The sequence below is a fragment of the Martes martes genome (genome assembly GCF_963455335.1).
Source record: "Martes martes genome assembly, chromosome: X".
NCBI classification, from domain to species: Eukaryota; Metazoa; Chordata; class Mammalia; order Carnivora; family Mustelidae; genus Martes; species Martes martes.
Genome location: NC_137897.1, coordinates 68352171 through 68374834, shown reverse-complemented (window position 1 = coordinate 68374834; position 22664 = coordinate 68352171). Strand labels below are relative to the sequence as shown.

At 34.3% G+C, this 22664-nt stretch overlaps 1 protein-coding gene across 3 annotated transcripts in view; it reads right to left on the bottom strand.

The window, feature by feature from the left end:
• Positions 1 to 1486: 1486 nt before the first annotated feature.
• DACH2 (dachshund family transcription factor 2) overlaps positions 1487 to 22664 on the bottom strand; it is a gene marked incomplete at both ends in the record, with an annotated part of 854168 nt that continues 832990 nt past the window's right edge. For all 3 annotated transcript variants that reach the window (XM_080794934.1, XM_080794935.1, XM_080794936.1), the window contains 3 exons: positions 1487 to 1536; positions 16646 to 16711; positions 22254 to 22400. In XM_080794934.1, the coding sequence (XP_080651060.1) occupies positions 1487 to 1536; positions 16646 to 16711; positions 22254 to 22400 (263 nt within the window). The remainder of the gene's footprint in view (positions 1537 to 16645; positions 16712 to 22253; positions 22401 to 22664) is intronic.

The window sequence follows — 22664 nt, the reverse complement described above, 5'->3', positions numbered from 1 at the left end:
CTAGCATATGAAGTTAAATCATAGATAGTATTGGGCATCTGGAGCCCTGAGAGTTGGGCATCAAAAGGCACAGGCTTCCTCTGGTCATTACACTATGCTTTGAATAGTTCAACACTGCATATCATGTAATTGGTTATTTGGTACACTTCTTATTGTGTTATGGTGGGGGGTCATAATACGAAAGTAGGCCTGCTTTGTCAACAAAAAACCCATAGGGATCATTCTCCTCTAGGGCAGAGAAAGAGCTTAAAGTCTTCTCAGGACTCTTAAAACTTCCATAAATAAGGATGGTGAGGAGGTGATGGTGAGAGGAAACATCTGGAGGTGAGCAACATGGTTCCAAATTAGAAGACCTACAGTCTATGGTGAGCCAGCTGTGGAATACAACACATCTTTTATAAGGCAGGGTGAGGAGTAGAAGTGACAATGTGTAGGAATAACTTAGAAGTTCTTTGGTGAACCAGATTTTAGATGGACTCAAGGATTTTAGTTGGAATAGACCAGAGAGAAAGTGAAGATATTTTAGATAAACTAGGGCAGAGCCATAGTTTTGGTTTTAGTTTCTCACTGGGCTTTTTAAAAAATCTGGCCTTGGGTTTTCATTAGTTTACAATGAATATCTGGATGTACAGAAATCTTTGGGCCAGAAAAGATGCCCTTTCAATTTTCTTTATCTCTACTAAAGGTGTTTCTCAAGAAGAAACTTTTTTAGAAATAACAGATGTTCAGAAATGAGTTTCTGGTTTTTGATTCACCACAATCTGTTTCCCAGTGCAACCCTTCCACTTAAAAGCAAGTTCGCTAAACACACACAGCCAGGAAAAGGCAATCTGGTGTGATTTAATAGAATAACTGAGGGCAAGAGTATTGGATTGTTTAAACAAGTGAACTGAAATAAGATATATGTTCATATTTGTTTGGAAATAACTAAACCAGAGGAAGCTTTGCAAATACTGACCTAGTTCCTGAATTTTGATTTGCACTATGAATTTACTTCAATGACCACAGTTGGCAATTTGAAAATAAAAACTCAGTGACAAGTGACAAAGTCAAAATGCTTTTATTTATGCTGAAGTTTAGCAAGTACATATTTAACAAAGAGGGTGTACTTTAACTTAATAGATGGCAAAACAGAGAAACAATACATATGTTTCCAGGCTCTAACACACTACTGCATTTTTTTCCTTAAAAGACAAAAAGCCAAGGTGAGGTGAGCATAGAAGAGCATCACATATGGTCAGGTTACTTTACCCATTAGGATTTAGCTCATATTCTTAAACTGATCAATCAAATGCAAGGACAAAGTTTACATCATTGCATTTAAACTGTACACATGTTCCTATTTTAATGTAATATGGACTGCATAAATGCTTCATTAAACAAAGCTTTGCTGATAAACACAATTGAAATAATTCCATGTTGAATAGTTTCAGAGATAAACTGGAATCACAAGCATCTTCATTTATGTAAAGCCAGCGAGGACCTTTCAGGCCGATTGAAACTGTTGTGCCATTGCTAAACAGTAATAGTTACCTCCTTCAAAAAAAAGAAAACAAGTTAGTTCTTCGAGGAATAATTCCGATATGTGCTTAAAAATATTGAACTTCTGTTTTCAGGAACCTAAATGATCTGATGTAACGGGCTTGATTTAGTATTGGTAAAATTTAAAATTTCTTAACATTTCTATAGTTATTGTGTCAGTTTTCAAAGATCTTTCCAGCTTTTTGCTACAGCATATGTTCTTCCCACAGCACTGAAGACCTTGAAGACTGCTGAGACTCATTTCATAAAATGTGATGTCTACAGTTATCCACATTACTTTTGCTTTTTGTACATAATGATATGTTCATGATCCCTATGACTTACCACAACAAGAAGAAAAGAATGTCTGGTTATCATCTACGGTAATGATAGCTTTGTACATTTAGAATCCCCACCCCCCCCATATTAACCCTGAGACTGTGTACACTGTGTGAAGGCATATTAGTCTTGAGTATCAATTTAACTATGTGTTTGGTCAAACTTAAATGTTGGCAATCTCTTTAAATGTTGGCAATGAAAGGAATCCATACCATCCACATTTGATTGTGTGTATAAAAATTCCATTTGGAAAAAAATTTCAAAAAGAAATCCTACCTCTTTTTGTCTAACCTTGCTCTTTTCCATAGCCATGGCTTATGACCTGAGTCTCTATCCAGCTACCTCATAAAAATTTGCCGTTTGTCACAAAAGAAGAACCAGGAAAGAAAGTGTGGATATACAAATCCAACACCTATGCTTAAGAAACAAAGTCTGTGTTTGTGAGTCAAATGTATCAACTTCACACATAAAGGAGAGTACATTATCATTGCTGGACTGATATGCCTAGTTTAAAATATTAATTCAGTCTGGTCAAAATTTAGCATTGTCAAGAGGAAAATATACCTTTTTTAAGCATTGTGTATAAAATCTTTAATATATTTACTCTTTCTCAGTAGAGGTATTATGCTGAGTCAATGGAATGTTCTTGATGATACTTTAGAATGAAAAATAAAGTTATGGTAAAGTAACAGAAGAACAAAAGTCTGTGTTTTCAGATGACCTAGAGGGTCAAACTTCATTAGAGGGCAACCAGTTATTTTGCCAAAGAGCCTGTGGATTCACTTGAAGTTTACCTAGGACCAGAAGAAAAAAAAGTTTGAATTTGGGGGTACTGTTTAGTAGTCTGTCACCCCAGCAAATTGCTCTGATTCCTTTGTGAGTCTAAGAATAGTCATTCTGATAAAATTCACCAGATAGTTGCTCACTTTTCCAGTCTATCTCATCTTCTGTATACACATCCAAAATGTCAATGGAAAACTCTTCAGCATCAAATGGAAAACAAGATTGAATTTTATACAATGTAGCTAACGATTTAATCATGCAATATAAATTGTGAACATTACAAACTTGAAAGCAATAGCAAAACAAAACAATATCTTATTAAAAAGGTCCACAAGCACAATAAGAAATGATAAAAAACAATCACCATTTGCCCTTTAGAAAAGTTGTTTCTGAAAAATCTCCCTTCTTTATTATGTTTAATTACTGCCTTTAAAATAAAAAGACAAACATATCTGCCCACACCCTTAATTAAATGTGCTGGGTTACAAGACCTATCAGAAGGTATTTCCATAGCAGCTCAAAAATCCAAAGAAAAACTAGGCTAACAAGAAGAAGACAGTATTAATATGAATCAATTTTTCTACCCAGAATACAGTAAATTAAGATTTCATAGTAGTAAACATTTTTCTCCTAATTTAGAGGATAGTAGCAAAATAGACTCTTGTGCAGCATGCTGTATAATGTTGACACGGATTCTGTTACTGTTTTACATATATCAATACTGAGTGATCATAAGGAAGGAGCCAATATTAACCTGCTAATTGACACTGATTCTTGGAGCAATCTCAATGTTTGCCACATTTCAATTTCAAAATGCATTTCAGCTGTAATATGAGTGATTTATCATTTAGTAGTAGCTGTCAAAGTAAACTCCTAGATAAAACAAAAACATCTGGAACCATAAATGGAGGAGAGCAGTAGCTGAATTTCAATCCAAACCTAGCATGCTCACTTCATTAGGAACAGAAAACAGCTAATTAGTAATTAAATGTTTCATGTTTTTAAGAGTGGTTGTACTTGAGTTCCAAAAGAGATGCTCTAATATGCATTCTAGATATAAATAAGATTAAATATCAGGAAGAGCAACCAACAAAACCTCTCTACAAGAATTTTAGGGAGTTTGGGAATTTATAAGGAGCAATACACACTGACATTTGGGAAGAGCTGACAGAGTTTATGGCTTTAAGACTTGCCAGATAAATAAAAGGGTGACTAGATATACACAGATGTTGTCCATTTAAAAAATAAAATGGAGGCCCATATAGTCTTCTCTTAACACAGCACTGCCTGATATAGGAATACACCATGGCACAGGAGTGGTGTGGTCTCCTTCATACAAAAGATGAGCCTCTGCTGATCAGTTGAGTTATCTTTAAAAAACCACACCTGGTTGTTCCAAACTCAAAAAAGTGTGAGAATTGCCTTCTGTGGTATACATCTGAAGCTTATGAAGGGAAAAAGCTTAAATCACAAAAAAGGTGTCACAAAAAAGGCAGATATGTGGGAAAAGACCAGAAGAAAACATATGCGGATTTCTTATAGTTTAATCAAAATCAATTAAACATATCTATTTGTAAAATGACACTAGTTTTCTTTTAAGTGACTTAGTTAATTTGAATATGCTAATGTCAATTGGAATAATCTCTGCTATAGCTTAATACATGCTGACTATCAAATAATGAGACATTTCTGTATGCTATATTTTTAGTCACACCTCTCTGTTATTCAGTTCAGATATTTGATATTAGTATATTTTTTTTAAAATTGCATTTGCCTCAATCCATGATTTATTTCTTCTTTATCCATGATTTATTTCTAATTTGGCATTATTCACTGAATTAGGTTAAAGCAGCACACCTACACTGGCAGACCTCCTACAGTCTATCAAGAGCACAGGAAGTTAATTCCTGTACCTTAGAAAAAATTCCTTCAGAGCATGGAATGACTGGAATGTCACAATGATATGAATTAATGTAACATTTTAAAATGTATAAAGTATGTAGCCATTCCAACAGAAATTTCATGTACTGTCACAGGGAACTGATTATTGGAGAATGGATTAAAAATTCTGTTGGCCTTTTGCATAAGGTGAGCGATGCTTTTGCAATTAATTCTAGGGCAGATATAAAAATAACATTAGATTTTGCTTGGTGTAGGAAGGTCATATTAGGATAAGCCTTTAAAAAATTTTTATCACTGAAGTGCCACTTACACATTGGAATACTGCTCTATTAGATTCTCAAGAGGCATGAAAATAATGATGACAGGTATTTACCACCAGCCTTTGGCAAGGCCTCCATTAAGTAAACAGTTGAAGATATTTGAGGCCATTTCCTGGATAATTCAAGCCAAATGACCCATTTGGTTCTAATTACTGGAACATTCTAGGCATCTGGTCATGTTTAGATCAGAGGGTGAACAATGGAAAATAACCATGATGTGACTGATCTGTCATATCTGACTTTCTTTCTTATGTCTATAGATTTTTCAGTCTATTTAGTTGTTGATAGTTTAATAAAGAGGAAGAAGAATTGGAGATGGGAGGAGAACAGAAAACAATAAAAGGGATTTATTTATAGTAGCTTGGGTATGTGTTTTTATCATTGACTTCTCTAAATAAGGAATGTGCTAGTAGAAAGGGATTAAATGACTTGCTTTACCATCAACAGATCAAAGGGAGAACTAGGTATGGCAAAATCGGCAAACTGGATCTGTCATTATTCCCTTAGAGAACACTACAGGCATGTTTTTGTTTGTTTGTTTGTTTTTATTCTTGTTTTTTTTTTTTTTTTTTTTTTAAGAAAGTGAGCTCTAAATGAGTGGTAACAAGCACTGGTCATTTGCACAAATGAATTACTTCCTCACATATTCCCTGTTAAATCCCAGGTCAGCCAAATATAGAGCTATTCATAGTAATCACAACTTAATGTAGGTGTGCCTACATTTAAGTTTCTGTCACACCATTTAGAAATAATATTTTCTCTCTCAACAATTCTTATACCTACTTACCCCATTAGGATGCTGTGTGATTAATGTGATAACATTTATGAAGCACTATGAACTCCATGGAAGAAAGGGGTTATAGAAGTGTGAAGTATCATGTTCAATCATTATGATTATCCCCTAAAAACTTGTGAAGCCTATTCTCTAGCACATTTTCCCTGTACGTGCAAGGTCCTATTTATCAGTGATGAACAAATAGTAATTGAAGTTTCCATATTTTAAGAATTTGAGTATTAATCCTAAAGGATTACAGCATTAAATAAGCAAGCAAACTGCTACAGCACTCTATTCGTGCCTATGATCAGTTGGAGTTCCGGCATCAGTGTTCAGGCTGCACAGAAAAAACAATAAGACCTGGTCAAAATTTCATTATGACAAAGAAAACCGAAAATCTACTCAATGAACTTCACTGGAAACCACAAAATGGCTTTATAGTATTTTGCTGTGCTACATATACTCAAGATTTGAATGAATCTCTGTTCAGTAAATGTATTATTTTATTCAGCTTATCCCTGAAACATATATTCATTGATGTGAGTTTCATTCTATTAAAAATGAAATTATACAAAGGTGAGCAGAACTGTAGGTTTACAGTAGTTTAAAGTTTAATCTTATTCTCTCAGGGTGATATTGACCATATAAAAATAGTGTAAATGATATTTCCTAACTCTAAAATATGCTTATGAGCCCCTTGTGCATGTTCTACTGTTTTACAACCTGCAGCAAAATGCAGACTAGCTTAATAAGCAAGGCGTTAAGAAAGGTTTTCCCCCCTTCATCATCTAAAATATGAGTAAAGATCCACACTATTTTCCCTGAGTCAAAATCTTTGTTAATGATTGCAATTTCCCCCTCAGAATGAGATTTCCTTCTCTGACAGAATGGATATTTAAAAGTAATTTCTCACTGTGTATTTATTTATTTATTTATTTATTTATTTATTTTGAGTAGTTGACACACAGTGTTACATTAGCTTCAGGTATATAACATAGTGACTCAACATCTCTATATGTTATTTTATGCTTACCACAAGTGTAGCTACCATCTATCACCATACAAGGCTATTACAGTACCACTGACTGTATTCTCTACGCTGTGCCTTTTATTCCTGCAACTCTTTCATTCCATAATTGGAAGCCTGTTTTTTTTTTAATTGCAAAGAAATAAGTCTATTATGTTTTTGAAGGTTTAATTTATGTTTAGAAAAAGTTATTTTTCCTCCTCAGAGCTCGTGTTTTCTTTCAAGTGTTTCCTCACCACTTACTCACTTATATAAACAATGGGATTAGGGAATGCACTCGATATGATGAGCACTGGGTGTTTTATGTAAGTGATGATTCTCTGAATTCTACTCCTGAAACCAACATTGCACTGTATGTTAATTAACTAGAATTTAAATAAAAATTTGAAGAAAAAAAGGAGTGCACTTGTTTCGATAAGCACCAGGCACTGTATGTAACTGTTGAATCATTAAATTGTACACCTGAAACTAATATTACACCAATGTTAATACCTGGAATTTAAATAAAAACTTTAAAAAAGGCAATGAGATTTCCTTAAGAACTGATAGGCTTCATCATAGGCATACTTTGGGCCATCAAACCTTTCTTTTGGGGTAGCTATCTCATTCATGAACTAATGGCAATATTTTATAAACGATTTCTCCTGCTAAGTAGTAAATTTGATGTTTTCTTTAAGTCCTTTAACTAGTGACGTGTTTCTAATGTTTAAATGGGCACGATGTTTTCTTTAAGTCCTTTAACTAGTGATGTGTTTCTAATCTTCAAATGGGCACTATATTATTTGGCATTAAATAAGATCATATCTGAAAGACCATGTTTTCCTAACTTGAATAAGAGAGAGGTAAAACAATGGGCTGGTTAATGCTTTAATTCAGGCATAGGTTCAATCCAAATTAAATATTCAGTCAATTGTATGAGCTCTACTTCATTGTGGAAACACGTTCAGAATATAGCATCCTCAAATCAATTAAGTGATAACAGTCTGGGGTCCAGTTAGGTATTAGTACAGTAGTATAAATATGGAGCTACTAATTTGAAAATAGGAAAAGTAAACTAATGCAAGAAAGGGGCAGATAATAAAGTAGCAAAGCATTTGATTACTCTTCATCTAGGGAAAATATTGTTTTAGAGTCATTTTTTAACAGGGTCTGATGTCGATTTTATAATGTGACACTTTAAAAAAAATAGAAGTTTCTTGAAAATAACAACTACTTGACTTTTTTAGCCCCCCAAATTTCTGATTTATATTTTAATCAAAACAAAAATCAGTACAGGTTGTCTTTTCTTTGCAAGTGGTATCACAATGGAACATCAACCTCTCTTGCTCACTTTTAACTCACTTTTTTTGTGAACTAATTATTTAATATAGCCTTTCCCCCCTTATTTACTCTCTGGTCTTCAAAAGACCCACCCTAAAAAAGTGGCAAGGATACCCTTCTATCCCCATATGATGGTAAATTATAAAAAATATATTTGCCATGACTGTCTACTGAAAATAATATGTTTTAAAGGAAGTTTTATACATCAGTTTTATGCCAAATATTTCATTCTTACTAAAATCTACACATGTGAACATAAATGCTAACTTCATATGTATTGTATTAGGCACAGTCATAATGAAATCTTATATCTGTCATACTTGTCAGAAAGTATGGATCTAATGTATTGAAGGGGATGATTAGGCAAATATTATAATCACTATTTTACTAAAACTCAGGAAGGGATAGGTTGAATTACTTCTCAAGCTTAGTAAATAAATTAGCCAATTAGTGACTGAAAAATTCTGACTACTAGACCAATGTTCTTCCTACATTGTTTCTCACAGACCAGATATAAAATGTCAATAAAAGTACATGTGTCCAGTACACAGACCTGCAATTTTTGAGCCACACTAAGAGCTCTAGATGTACTTGAATTCTACTTTCCTGCAGAGAAAAGAAAGGAAAAGAAAGAAGTATAAATAAAAACTAGTATTTGTGGAACACTGACTATGTTAGGAGCCATACTAAGCCACTCTAAGCACTTGTATCACATACGGAATGTCATATTCTTGCAATACTTCTTATAGATAATGCCATGGTGAAAAGTGGTAAGTTGTTTATGCCATTTCTCTAAAAATCTAAAGTTGTATCACCCACTTTCCATAAGTACATAATCTAAAAAATATTTTGTAAAGTCTGAATTTATTTGCACTTTAAGAAGCATACTCTAAACATTTTAATGTAATATTTAAAAGTACATTTAGTATATTAAAGTTACTTTTTATAACTTTTAACTATTCCTTTTGTATATTAAACTAATAGAAAAACACTATAATCCTGATGTATGATCAAAATATGGAAGAAAATGAAAATGAAAGTAATGGGAAAACATTAAATGTTTACTTGAACAACATTAAAAATGACCACATCCAACATTTCCCATAGAGGATTAAAATGCAGTTACCAGGAGATTGTAAAATTTGAGTTGCAGGTTATGCCTCACCCATTTTAAATGGCTACTCACCAATGCTGAGATCAACGTGATATTCATCTGTATTTTTTTGAAGAAAGTACAATCACTTAAACATTTATGGGACAGTAGGGAAATAGTGAAGAAATGTTTATAAAAATACTGCTTTCTTTAAAGTTAGAAGAGAAATTGTTGAAAATGTCTAAATAACCATTTGCATTATTTGGGTAAAGTAGATCGCAGCTTTAGTAAACAGATTATTCCTAATGTTAATTTCTAAACATTTCTAAACATTAAACAAGTAAATTATAAACTGTGGGGGTCGACATATTAGGGGACTTCAAGGAGGTCTGGATAAAATCTGAAGAATGTTTTTCTTTAAATTCACTTTAATTTCCAAAACTGATTGTTATATGGTATTATAAATGAGGAAGAAGTTCCCTATAGCAAACAAATAAGACTTAATGCTAAAGGCCCACGGTAAAGAATCTTGACCTAAGTTACAATACTGAGGATCTGTTAAGGTCTAGTTCTGATAGATGATGTGAGTTTTGCCACAAATAGAAAAGTTTCTTTCTATTTTTATTTCAGTTTCTCTACACAGTTTTAAATAAAAAAAGAGCTATATGTTATTTATGTAGTTTTTATAAGTACTACCCCAATCTCTGCAAAGTTTCAAGGCAGAAGTAATTATTTAATTAGAGTTGGTTTTGGGCTCTTTGGTTAATTAACTACAAGCTGGAGAAGGTTTCTTCCACCTAGGTCCTGCTGGATCCTATTTGTCATAGGATAATATTATAGTCTAGTTAAATATCCCAGCTAGATGACTGGTGATATTAACAGTATAGATTGAAAGTGAAAATATCAACACAAATTGACAATGAGGATAATGTGTGAGGGAGTTAAGATTCCTGTGTTTTAGAACTCACTATTAACAGCAAGCCAATTAACTTCTCTTAGGCTATTTCCCTACTTATAAAGTGGAGGTTAATCATATCGTTCTTAATTATCATACAGGAGCAATCCTGGTACAGGATGTGTGTTAAGAATAGCACAAAAACAAAATCCTCTTTCTGACGGAATTGTTACTAATGAAAGAACTAACAATAAACCTGGGCTTGCCACATTTTGCACAATGGAATAGGAAAACTTAGCCAAATATAAAACAAAAACAAACAAACAAAACAAAACAAAACACCCAAAGCCTTCAAAGGGAAGGGAGACTAGAGAGAACTGGAAGGAGAGACATGTTAAACAGATTTATTATTTGAGTTCCTGGATGCAGCCATGCCTGAATCTATCCCTGGAAATTTCAGTTAAGTCACCCAATAAGTTACTTTTTAAAATTAAGCCCTCCCTCACCCTATCTCCTCAAAAGAAAAGAATGGTACAAAGTTCACCAGGCTATACAAATACTAGACCTTGCCTTTCTTTTTTTCACTCTTCCAGTTTTAGGATTATCCAATAAGCATGTTGGCATAGAACTACAACACTTTTATGTGGCTACAGCATCATTCTACCTTTTTTTCTTTTATTCTACTTATTTAAAAGAAGTGATATGACAACAATAATATATTATTACAGTTTTCTATGAAAATGCTGTGTGTTGTACACTAAAACACAAATGTGAAACTGGGGAACTTTTAATCAGAGAAAGGCTTTCCTTATTTTCCTCAAGCTTATCTGGGTTTGAGGAGGGATACAGTGAATTTTAAGCTTAAAAATGTATTGTACAAGTACAGAGGATGGAGCATAATGTAACTGGCTAAACAATTATAAAGTTGAGTTAAAGAACCCTTCCCAGATAAGAGACAGAAAGATATTTTGATTGATGAATTAATCTATAGACTTACAAAATGCTGAGCAGCAGAGAAACCTATTTTGGCTTGCAAATCTCACTATCTTGCTATCACTAAGCTACAGTTTCATCTATTGTGTGAGTGAGATATATAACTGGAGTTGTATATCTTAGATCTGTAGATGGGGCTTTATGTTATCTTCATTAATGTGGCAGCCTTTCAGTCATTGCAAATATTCTGTTAACAATGTAGTGGTTGGTGGTTCAAGCCACCCCTTGACAACCAAGCCCCAAATTACCAAGTAATGTAACCTCTTTACATCCTCCGAAAGAACTAAAAGCATAATGTGCACTATAACCTGGCAGTTATTTCACAGAAAAAGGTATGATATGGTCTGTGAGGTACTATCAATCAAGATAAAAATCCTGTGAAGGATGAAGAAAATGAGAAAGAAATACTTCCTGGGGGAGAAAATAAAGCGATTCGGACCATCTAATGAATCTTACAGGAAAAAAAAAAATACTGTTGCCTAAAAGAAAGATGTTAAAATCTTCTCTGTGGGGTGTGTGCTACAGTCTTGCTTCACTCTATGATGACAGTTGCAGCAAAGTTTCTCTGAGTAGTAAAAGGCTCCTACTCTCAAAAGAAGCATTTAAGAGGGAAGAAGACCTACTTCCCACAATCTCTCTAATATTTGTCACACTATACACTTTAGAAAAGAACACTTCCACTTTTCAATGGGAATATTAATGTGTCTATGTATACCTTACAACATAGTACAAGACATAAAAGGGGAGGACAATTGATGATTCATGAACATAGGGCAGGAAGTAGTCTGTGGAGCCCCAAGAGAAAGATGTGGTGGGACTTAGAAACCCTATAGAGAAATTCTACCTGCTCTCCTTTTAGTTTTTCTTTTCAAATCACATACATGGGAAGTAATCATATATGATTTATTTTTTTCAGTCTCCTTACTTGCTCCTACCATCCCTTTCATTGTTATTCTAGCAGATTCTGCAATGACAATTTTAGCTCAAGGGTAATTGCTTCCAATAAATACTAGCATGCCATCTGAAGCTCATTAGAGGAATGTTATTCTAGGTAACCAAGTGAGCAACAAACATAGAATATAAGGAAGTTTCAAAGGCCGAGGAAGGCTAGATGCTGCTTAAATTCATTTTCAGAGAGTAGATGAGAATACACATATTCATATATACTTCATACTCTAAATTTATATTAAAATTTCTATATTTTAAACACATATTAAATTACATTGTAAGACATAATAAGTGTGTTTTTAGCATAGAAGTGTTAAAATTGTGTCTGTTGCTTTTAGAATCAAACGACACTTTAGTCACCTTGCTTTTAATTCTTCAGTGGCATCTTTACAAAGTGCTGCATGGATGAGATCATGCTTTTCATACTTCAGAAAGGTTAGTCTATATTCTATGAATAAGATTTTACATTTTTATGAGCAAAAGTGGCTCAGCAGGGGAAAATTTTTAGTAGGTTTATCTTTTGCATCAAATTTTGGTTTACTTTTAACACGTAGGTTAGATTTAATATCTATTTCCAGTGTATTAGTAGCAAAAGGAAGGAAAATAATTTAAGATTCTACCATATTTATGGAAAAATATATTCCAGTGTTAAATCATTCTGTGTCATGGTCAAACACGTAGGCAAAAAAAGCAAATGTAAAAATCATTCACACAGATTGACATTCCTCTCGCAAAAACAGTTCCTATTTTGTTTGTTTTTTAAATTTTGTTTTGTTTTGTTTTCCCCAAACAAATACAATGGCAGGAAAAGCAGCAATGTGTCACTGTGCCCTTGCAATTTATACTGCTATCTCCCTTGAACTTTTCTTATTATTTTATTTTATTACTAGAAAGTCAGTTTTTGAAGGCTGTTTTGTGTTTTCTAAAACTTAAGAGCTTCATGTCCTGGGCTTGTTTTTTATCTGTTATTATTAAGATGATGATGTCAATTCTCAAAATTTTAAGAACATGCACTGTCAACTGTACCAGTAGCCCCTAACAATGAAATATAATCATATAAGAGTTAACTAAGGTATAAACATGCAAAAGGAGAAGTCTCCCTGTGATCATAAAATGATGTTATTTTCTGTTCAGCAGTTCATGTTACTGCTGCTTATACTAATTAATTAAAGGAGCTGTTGCTATAATATGCAAATAGGGAATCTGAGAAACTGAGAGGGCTTTTAGGTCTTCAAGCGAAGTTAAGTCAATCTGGGTGCGGGCAATCAAATGTAATGAAATCACTTGTCAGTGCTAAGCTTGCAAAAACTGTGAAGTTTGACTAGGGAGTAAAAGGATTATAATTAGATTTCCAATAGGATAATAACTAAATGGCAGAACACAGTAAACAGAAAATACTACTTTCTTAGATAATGGTACTGCTGTTCAGTTTTAGTTTTTATCAGTGCACTTGTAGTTGTGCTAATTTAATTTGCTTTTATCAGCAGAAATGCACTACACAAATGGTACTTGAATGTCATTTGAAAAAATCATTGACCTGAAGGTACACTTAATGACACCCAGTATGTTTATTTAATGTGGAACAGAGATTGGTTGATAAGATGGTTAATGTGCTATCTTGCAGGCCCTCAACTGAATTATGTGAATCTAGGTGAGACAATATTAGTGTATATGCTCCACCAAATCCTTCACCTCTACCAATAGTGGACAGAGCCATCAGAGTGAGTATGTATTCATTGTTTGATCACCTTAAAATATTCAGAAGGAGTTGCTATTATAGACCATTAAAATTAGGGTTACAAAAGGTGGTTCATGCATACCTTGTCTGTCAAACAACATTCAAAGCATAAAAGACATGAAATAACTAAAGAGATTTAGAATACATGTAAGAATCTTAGTACAAAGAATCTTAGTACTAAAATCCATGTAATCATTAGCATAAAACTGTATATAACTTTATTAGTTTTAAAGATGACCAAACAACATTCTTCCAAGTCCTCTTTAAACTTTCTTAAGGAGATATCCCATTGGAACTAATTTAATTTCAAAATCGAGAGCACTGGGTGATTGATGGATTTCTATCCAGCAGAGCTACTGACAATAGGAAGAGAAAAGACTTCACATGCTGGAATTGTTTGCTGTGATAAAGATGAGTTTTGGAAATGGCACTGAATTTGCATGAATGAATTGACCCTCATAAACAATGCTAACAGATACTCTTCCAAGGTAAAAAATGGGTAATTGAGGAAAATGGAAAGATGAAATCAGTATCAAAATAAGTCACAAAAGATAAAAACTATAAAACACAAGAACAAATCTATTAAGAAGAATGAAAAAAATAATGGCCAAAGTTGCATTTTATGTTTTCCAGGCATTACACATTTTCTGAAGTTCATAAACGCATATAAAAGTAATTTTTCAATACTGAACATCTTAAATAATAAGTCATATTACTGGGATTTTTCAGGTAATTATTTGAATTGGTTCATTTTGTGAACTACACTCAAAATAGTTCTGATAATATTTTCAGGCACTTATCCCACTGACTAATGAAACTTTTATTTTTTGCTCAAAAAATTAACTTACTTTAGGTATTAAAGTGTGATTCTACTGTCATATTAAGACAGAGCATTCACTCTAGTTTTCCATAAATTGATGATGGGACATTTATCATTTATATTGCTTAAATGCTATGCTAAGAGAGATGAGAACGTGTACTTTTCCATTTTCATTACATTTATCAAGATTATTTAACATAACCTAAAAGGCTGACATTCAACAAGTAATTGTTAACACACCACACTTTACTATATATTCACACTACTAATGACAAATATTAGTCAATTTGATCTGTAATTTGAAAAAAATAATGAAAGTTAAGTCTCTTGCTTTAAAATATATTCTATCTTAATCCTTTTAAAGGTGTACTAATTCCCTCATATTTAGCCAGCAAAAAATAGCAGAAATTATTAGAAGTATGCTCAATGAAAATAAATATTAAATGTGCCCTACCCCAACCACAAGTTAATATACAAAAGCCATTCTTTACAGACTTTGTTAAAATAAGAAAATTTAAACCAAATCAAAGGCTTTTGATTTATATCATCTAACTAATTCCCATGAATTAGATACCTGTTTTTAGTTGCATGGAAATGAAATAACTTTAGGACAGTAAAAATGTTTGTATATATTTCAGAGTTGGGAAAGATGTTACTACTGCAAATTAAAGGCATCATATACATTAAACAAACAGCAATGGATTGAAAGTATAGGATTACAGGATAATAAATATACAACCCACTGATGGTGTGTTTGCTTTAACCTCTCCAGTTCCAAAGCTGACCTTACAGCCCATCAAAGGAGGGGCACAATCAAACTCAATGTTCCATAAAAGACTGGGTCTATATTTGTGTGTCACAAATTAAGAAGTCATCAAATGCTTCAAGCTCATTCAACCCTACCTTGTCCCAATATGTGACAGCAAACTCAACTAGTGGTAGCCCACAACTAGTGGAGTTTTCCTCATAAATTTAACTGTGGTGACTTGATCGGACAAACAATGAGTCTTGTCCATATTGGCTTTGGGTGCATAGATGCAGCTTTTAAACTGAGGGAAGAAAGCCAGCAAGCATAAGAGGGATAAGAAATATTAAAAGCTTCACTGAATGAACAAAGCACACTTAGCAAAATTAATGCATTAGATCTACTCAACGGCAGCAGAAACAGGCATTATCAGAAGATCCATGAGCTCTGACAATCCTTGTTTTGTAAAAATGATGGGCAAGTCTACACGAATGAGGGTTTCCAAATTTTCTGAAACTGCCACATAAGTGTGGACACACAAAAGAACCCAAATGGATCTTTTAGTCACATCTAGTTCTGTTACCTTCATGTAGACCTAGTCATTACACAATGAAAAGGCATTGATTAGTTAATCCTCTAGCATGTAACATCCACGATTGTCTTGCTTTCTGAAGTTAAGAAATCATTTTCTCATAGAGATGCCTTTTCTTTTTTTATTAGAGTGAGACATTTTTCCATATTAAACATAAAAATAAAGGTAATCTGCAAACAAAGAGCTAGAAAACTGCATTAGAATCAGACAAGAAAAATTCCAGTGGTTGAATTCAATTTCTCCTTTCAGATTGTTTTGCACTCCAGTGAAATTTTAAATTGACTTGTTTCATCTGTTCTCCTACTACTAAGTATTTTTAAATATTTTAAAGGATCTAAGCACTTATGAGAATCTTGAAAATCATGAAATACAAGTCATTTTCTTATTTCCATATTTAGATGGTTTCTAAAGTTATCTAAACAGCATTGGAATTTAGAGTTTAATAAAAATGTTGTCTAGAACTCATCAAACATATTGATAGGTTATAATTATTCTACCTGTGGTTTTTACAAACAGTAGTGAAATTTTTTAAAGTATATTATTGTACACTTTGGAAAGGTAAATTATATTCACCTTTATGCATTTTTAGAATATGCCTAACATAAATATACATTCTTTTTAAAAAGTTAAATGTATAAGAAATTTCCCACATTGTATATGTGAAATTATTAGTCCTTATGTATATAATGTCAAAAAATACTGAAGACTTCTCCCTCTGCCATAAAGTGAGAAGAATTAAACTTATTTTTTTATTTATATAGAGAATATCAACATAGGAACTCATTCCCACCCTATATCAGGCATTTATAGAGAGGAGTACGCTGTTTACTGTACCTTGCATAGTAGTACTATCATGAGGAGTCCCATTGTTTTCTACTTCAATGTCTGGAATTCCAGTATCTGAAAGAAGTGACATTTAAGATTAAGGTACAATTCTATTTTTTTCTGATTCCATTTAAAGTGAAACTAGTAATTTGGTCCTATGGATAACACAAGATCTTGGATAGCAAGATCTTGTTTTCATTTTCACATGTCTGTTTTTAATGGTAGAAGGGAGAATTATAAACTATAGCTGAATTTTAAAATTTAGCATATATTTTCAAGTATATAGTAAATAATTCTTTATTTCATTCTCTAGAGATAATTCTCAGAAAATAATCCTCTCAGACTATCAGGCAACATGACCTGACTGTAGAATAAGAAAAAGATGGATACAACTGCATAAATGGAAGGTCTCCATTTTATGCTCTATTTTTCATTGTAAAATGAATGAGAGATGATGATGAGATTATCTCTATGCTAAGCACACTGAACACCAAAACACATGTTATGGTTTGTGGTCTTTATGCAGTACTGGTTATAAGGACAAAGGGATACATGAATTGTTTTTGAAAAAAAATTGAGAAAAAAAAGAAGTTGGGTTTTTCTTTTCAATTTTAAATATGAGATGTGATTATCTAAAAGCTATCTATATCCATGAAGCATAGCATTATATGAGCATTTTTATATATATACATTTGCTTGGACATCCTTGGGTAATGGGATAACAGATGTTAGTGCATCACCCAATGCCATCAAAGATTAATATAAGAAAATGATTTGGGGCACCTGGGTGGCTCGGTGGGTTAAAGCCTCTGCCTTCGGTACGGGTCATGATCCCAGGGTCCTGGGATCGAGCCCCGCATCGGGCTCTCTGCTCAGCAGGGAGCCTGCTTCCTCCTCTTTCTCTGCCTGCCTCTCTGCCTACTTGTGATCTCTATCTGTCAAATAAATAAATAAAAATCTTTAAAAAAAATAAGAAAATGACTTGAAAACAAGGTACCCATCATGCTGTAGAAAGAGCTGTTTTTCCCTTATGATAGAAAAACTAGACCGAGACAGAGCTCAATTACAGGTGGATTTTAAATATGTAAAAAAAAAAATAATGTCAAACCACTTCAGAATGACAAGCTCAGGGCCTCAAATAATAATAATAATGAGTACACAGAACATAAGCGACATTGCTACTCAAGAAATGTTATTTTTAGAACCTTTGATAAGCAAGGATTCTGGCTTTCACTAAGATGTCCCATTGTGTAAAATATTAATATATAATTTTTTCTGTGTCTCAACGAGTCACAGTTAGCATGAGCTAATAATCTAGCACTGTATTTCTTTTTTTTAATTTTTTATTTCTTTTCAGCGTAACAGTATTCATTGTTTTTTCACCACACCCAGTGCTCCATGCAAACTGTGCCCTCCCTAAGACCCACCACCTGGTTCCCCCGACCTCCCACCCCCCGCCCCTTCAAAACCCTCAGGTTGTTTTTCAGAGTCCATAGTCTCTCATGGTTCATCTCCCCTTCCAATTTCCCTCAACTCCCTTCTCCTCTCCATCTCCCTTTGTCCTCCATATTATTTGTTATGCTCCACAAATAAGTGAAACCATATGATACTTGACTCTCTCAGCTTGACTTATTTCACTCAGCATCATCACTTCCGGTCCCGTCCATGTTGCTACAAAAGTTGGGTATTTGTCCTTTCTGATGGAGGCATAATACTCCATAGTGTATATGGACCACATCTTCCTTATCCATTCATCCGTTGAAGGTCATCTTGGTTCTTTCCACAGTTTGGCGACCGTGGCCATTGCTGCTATAAACATCGGGGTACAGATGGCCCTTCTTTTCACTACATCTGTATCTTTGGGGGAAATACCCAGTAGTGCAATGGCAGGGTCATAAGGAAGCTCTATTTTTAACTTCTTGAGGAATCTCCACACTGTTCTCCAAAGTGGCTGCACCAGCTTGCATTCCCACCAAGAGTGTCAGAGGGTTCCCCTTTCTCCACATCCTCTCCAACACACGTTGTTTCCTGTCTTGCTAATTTTGGCCATTCTAACTGGTGTAAGGTGGTATCTCAATGTGGTTTTGATTTGAATCTCCCTGATGGCTAGTGATGATGAACATTTTTTCATGTGTCTGATAGCCATTTGTATGTCTTCATTGGAGAAGTGTCTGTTCATATCTTCTGCCCATTTTTTAATATGATTGTCTGTTTTGTGTGTGTTGAGTTTAAGTTCTTTATAGATCCTGGATATCAACCTTTTGTCTGTACTGTCATTTGCAAATATCTTCTCCCATTCTGTGGGTTGCCTCTTTGTTTTGTTGACTGTTTCTTTTGCTGTGCAGAAGCTTTTGATCTTGATGAAGTCCCAAAAGTTCATTTTTGCTTTTGTTTCCATCGCCTTTGGAGACATATCTTGAAAGAAGTTGCTGTGGCTGATATCGAAGAGGGTACTGCCTATGTTCTCCTCTAGGATTCTGATGGATTCCTGTCTCACGTTGAGGTGTTTTATCCATTTCGAGTTTATCTTTGTGTATGGTGTAAGAGAATGGTCGAGTTTCATTCTTCTACATATAGCTGTCCAGTTTTCCCAGCACCATTTATTGAAGAGGCTGTCTTTTTTCCACTGGATATTTTTTCCTGCTTTGTTGAAGATTATTTGACCATAGAGTTGAGGGTCCATATCTGGGCTCTCTACTCTGTTCCACTGGTCTATGTGTCTGTTTTTATGCCAGTACCATGCTGTCTTGGTAATCACAGCTTTGTAGTAAAGCTTGAAATCAGGTAACATGATGCTGCCAGTTTTATTTTTGTTTGTCAACATTTCCTTAGCGATTCGGGGTCTCTTCTGATTCCATACAAATTTTAGCATCATTTGCTCCAGCTCTTTGAAAAATACTGGTGGAATTTTGATCAGAATGGCATAAAATGTATAGATTGCTCTAGGCAGTATAGACATTTTAGCAATGTTTATTCTTCTGATCCAAGAGCATGGAATGGTCTTCCATCTTTTTGTGTCTTCATCAATTTCTTTTATGAGTGTGAAGTAGAAACCAGAGATACAGTAGAATGTATCAATGAAACTAGAAGCTGGTTTTTTGAAAGAATCAATAAGATCGATAAATTATTGGCCACACTAATTCAAAAGAAAAGACAGAAAGCCCAAATTAATAAAATTATTAATGAAAAGGGAGAGATCACAAGTAACACCAAGGAAGTAGGAACAATCATCAGAAGTTATTATCAACAGTTATATGACAATAAGCTAAGCAACCTAGATGAAATGGATGCATTCCTGGAAAACTATAAACTCCCAAAATTGAACCAGGAAGAAATTGACAACCTGAATAGACCGATATCTAGTAACAAGATTGAAGCAGTGATCAAAAGCCTCCCAAAAAACAAGAGCCCAGGACCCGACAGATTCCCTGGGGAATTCTATCAAACTTTCAAAGAAGAAATAACACCTATTCTCTTGAAGCTGTTTCAAAAAATAGAAACAGAAGGAAAACTTCCAGACTCTCCCTATGAAGCCAGCATTACCCTGATCCCCAAACCAGGCAAAGACCCTACCAAAAAGGAGCATTTCAGACCAATATCACTGATGAATATGGATGCTAAGATTCTCAACAAGATCCTAGCAAACAGGATCCAACAGCACATTAAAAAGATTATCCACCATAACCAGGTGGGATTCATCCCTGGGTTACAAGGATGGTTCAACTTTCGCAAATCAATCAACGTGATAGAACAAATCAATAAGAGAAGAGAGAAGAACCACATGATCCTCTCAATTGATGCAGAAAAAGCTTTTGACAAAATCCAGCATCTGTTCCTGATGCAAATGCTTCAAAGTATAGGGATAGAGGGAACATTCATAAACTTCATAAAATCTATCTATGAAAGACCCACAGCAAATATCATCCTTAATGTGAAAAAGCTTGCAGCCTTCCCATTGAGATCAGGAACACGACAAGGATGCCCACTCTCACCACTCTTGTTCGACATTGTATTAGAAGTCCTAGCAACAGCAATCAGACAACAAAGAGAAATAAAAGGTATCCAAATTGGCAAGGAAGAAGTCAAACTCTCTCTCTTCGCAGATGACATGATTCTTTATATGGAAAATCTGAAAGACTCCACCCCCAAACTTCTAGAACTCATACAGAATTTCAGTAATGTGGCAGGATACAAAGTCAATGTCCAGAAATCAGTGGCTTTCTTATACACTAACAATGAAAATACAGAAAGGCAAATTAGAGAATCGATTCCATTTACTACATCACCAAGAACCATAAGATACCTCGGAATAAACCTAACAAAAGAGCTTAAGGATCTGTACTCGAGGAACTACAGAACACTCATAGCACTGTATTTCTATTGATTGTGAGCACAATGATCCAAGACAGTCACAGTAAAAAGGGAATTTAACTTCTGGAAAGAAAGAATATGACTCATGTTTGTAAAAAATTCTTTACTCATTCTTGGTATAGGACATTGAAGCACACTTTTAGTTTTATGTGTGTGTCATACATGTGTATAGGGTATGCGTACACGTGCATGTAAAATTATTGAGCTTACACTTGCTATACACACATATTAGTTAATATACATATGTATATTTAACATATCAGTTAAAAATACAAGCTGTCAGTGTGCTGTGAAAGAAGAATCTGAATATTCTATGAGAAGAAATGATGTGGGGTTTCATAATTGAAAACGTAATAAGAAAAATTTGTAATTAAGAGATTTCATGACAGAAGCATCTCTTCTCACAGAATCTCCAGGAATGTACTTAAAACATATTTTTTTTTCATCCAGGCCCTACTTAAACCCTCAACACTGATGCAATCTACATTAAAGAAACCAGCATCCTATAATTCATTAAAAAAGTACAACAATCATCAGCATATTTTAATATGAATGGATATAAAATACTCATGTTTTAAGTACAAGGAGGTTATCAGTATTACTGCTTCTACTGTAAAAGTCAGTGGGGTTTCCTGTTATTCCTAGGCTATTTGTATCTCTCGGAATAGGGATTATTTTGACACATTTAGTTAATAACTGAAACACTTGGCCTCAAATTGATTTTCTTTAATTATTCTTGAACAAACCCTGCCCCTCCCACTCTTCCATCTTTCCTTCCTTCCTTCCTTCTTCCCTTCCTTCCTTTCTCCCTTTCTTTCTTCTCTCTCTTCCTTCCACCCTCTCACCCTCTTTCTAGATCTTCCTCCCTTCCTTTCTCCCTTCCCTTCCCTTTCCTTCTCTTCTTCTTCCCCTCCCTCACTTCCTTCCTTTCTTCCATCCTTCCTTCCTTCCTTTCTTCCCTCTCTTTTTTAAAGATTTATTTATTTATTTATTTGACAGACAGAGATCACAAGTAGGCAGAGAGGCGGGCAGAGAGAGGTGGGGGGAAGCAGGCTCCCTGCCGAGCAGAGAACCCCACATGGGGCTGGATCCCAGGACACTGGGATCATGACCTGAGCCTAAGTCAGAGGCTTTAACCCACTGAGCCACGCAGGTGCCCCAAGCTACACAGGCGCCCCCCTCTCTTTTTTAAATTGGTTTTTTTTCTTTATATACCCTGAGTGTGAAAGTCCAAATCAGACATTACCTTTCAACATCCTCAGACCACTGTCACTAGTAGTGGCTTGCTTAAGTGCTTGTTCCACTTGTTCCCGGCGCTTTGATTCAAATTCCAAGGCTTCCTGCAGTTTTCTCTTGGCTTTTTTCTCCTTCTTTAGACGCTTCTGCATGGTAGCTAAAACATGAAAAGGTAAATAGTTGGCAAAACTTTGGTCAATAAAATATGTTTGCCAGTTTTTGTGGATTTTAAATCATAGATACAGATACAGAGAAAGACACAAACAATATCATTAACTTCTTTTGGTTCCAATTCTCATTAGATTCAACAGTGTTCAGTCATACAATTTACTTCCTTTTGCTTTCACTTTTGTGGTGCATATGTTTTTTTAGATAAAATTATTGGGCACCTGCAATATATTGATTCATAGCAGGGTTTTAA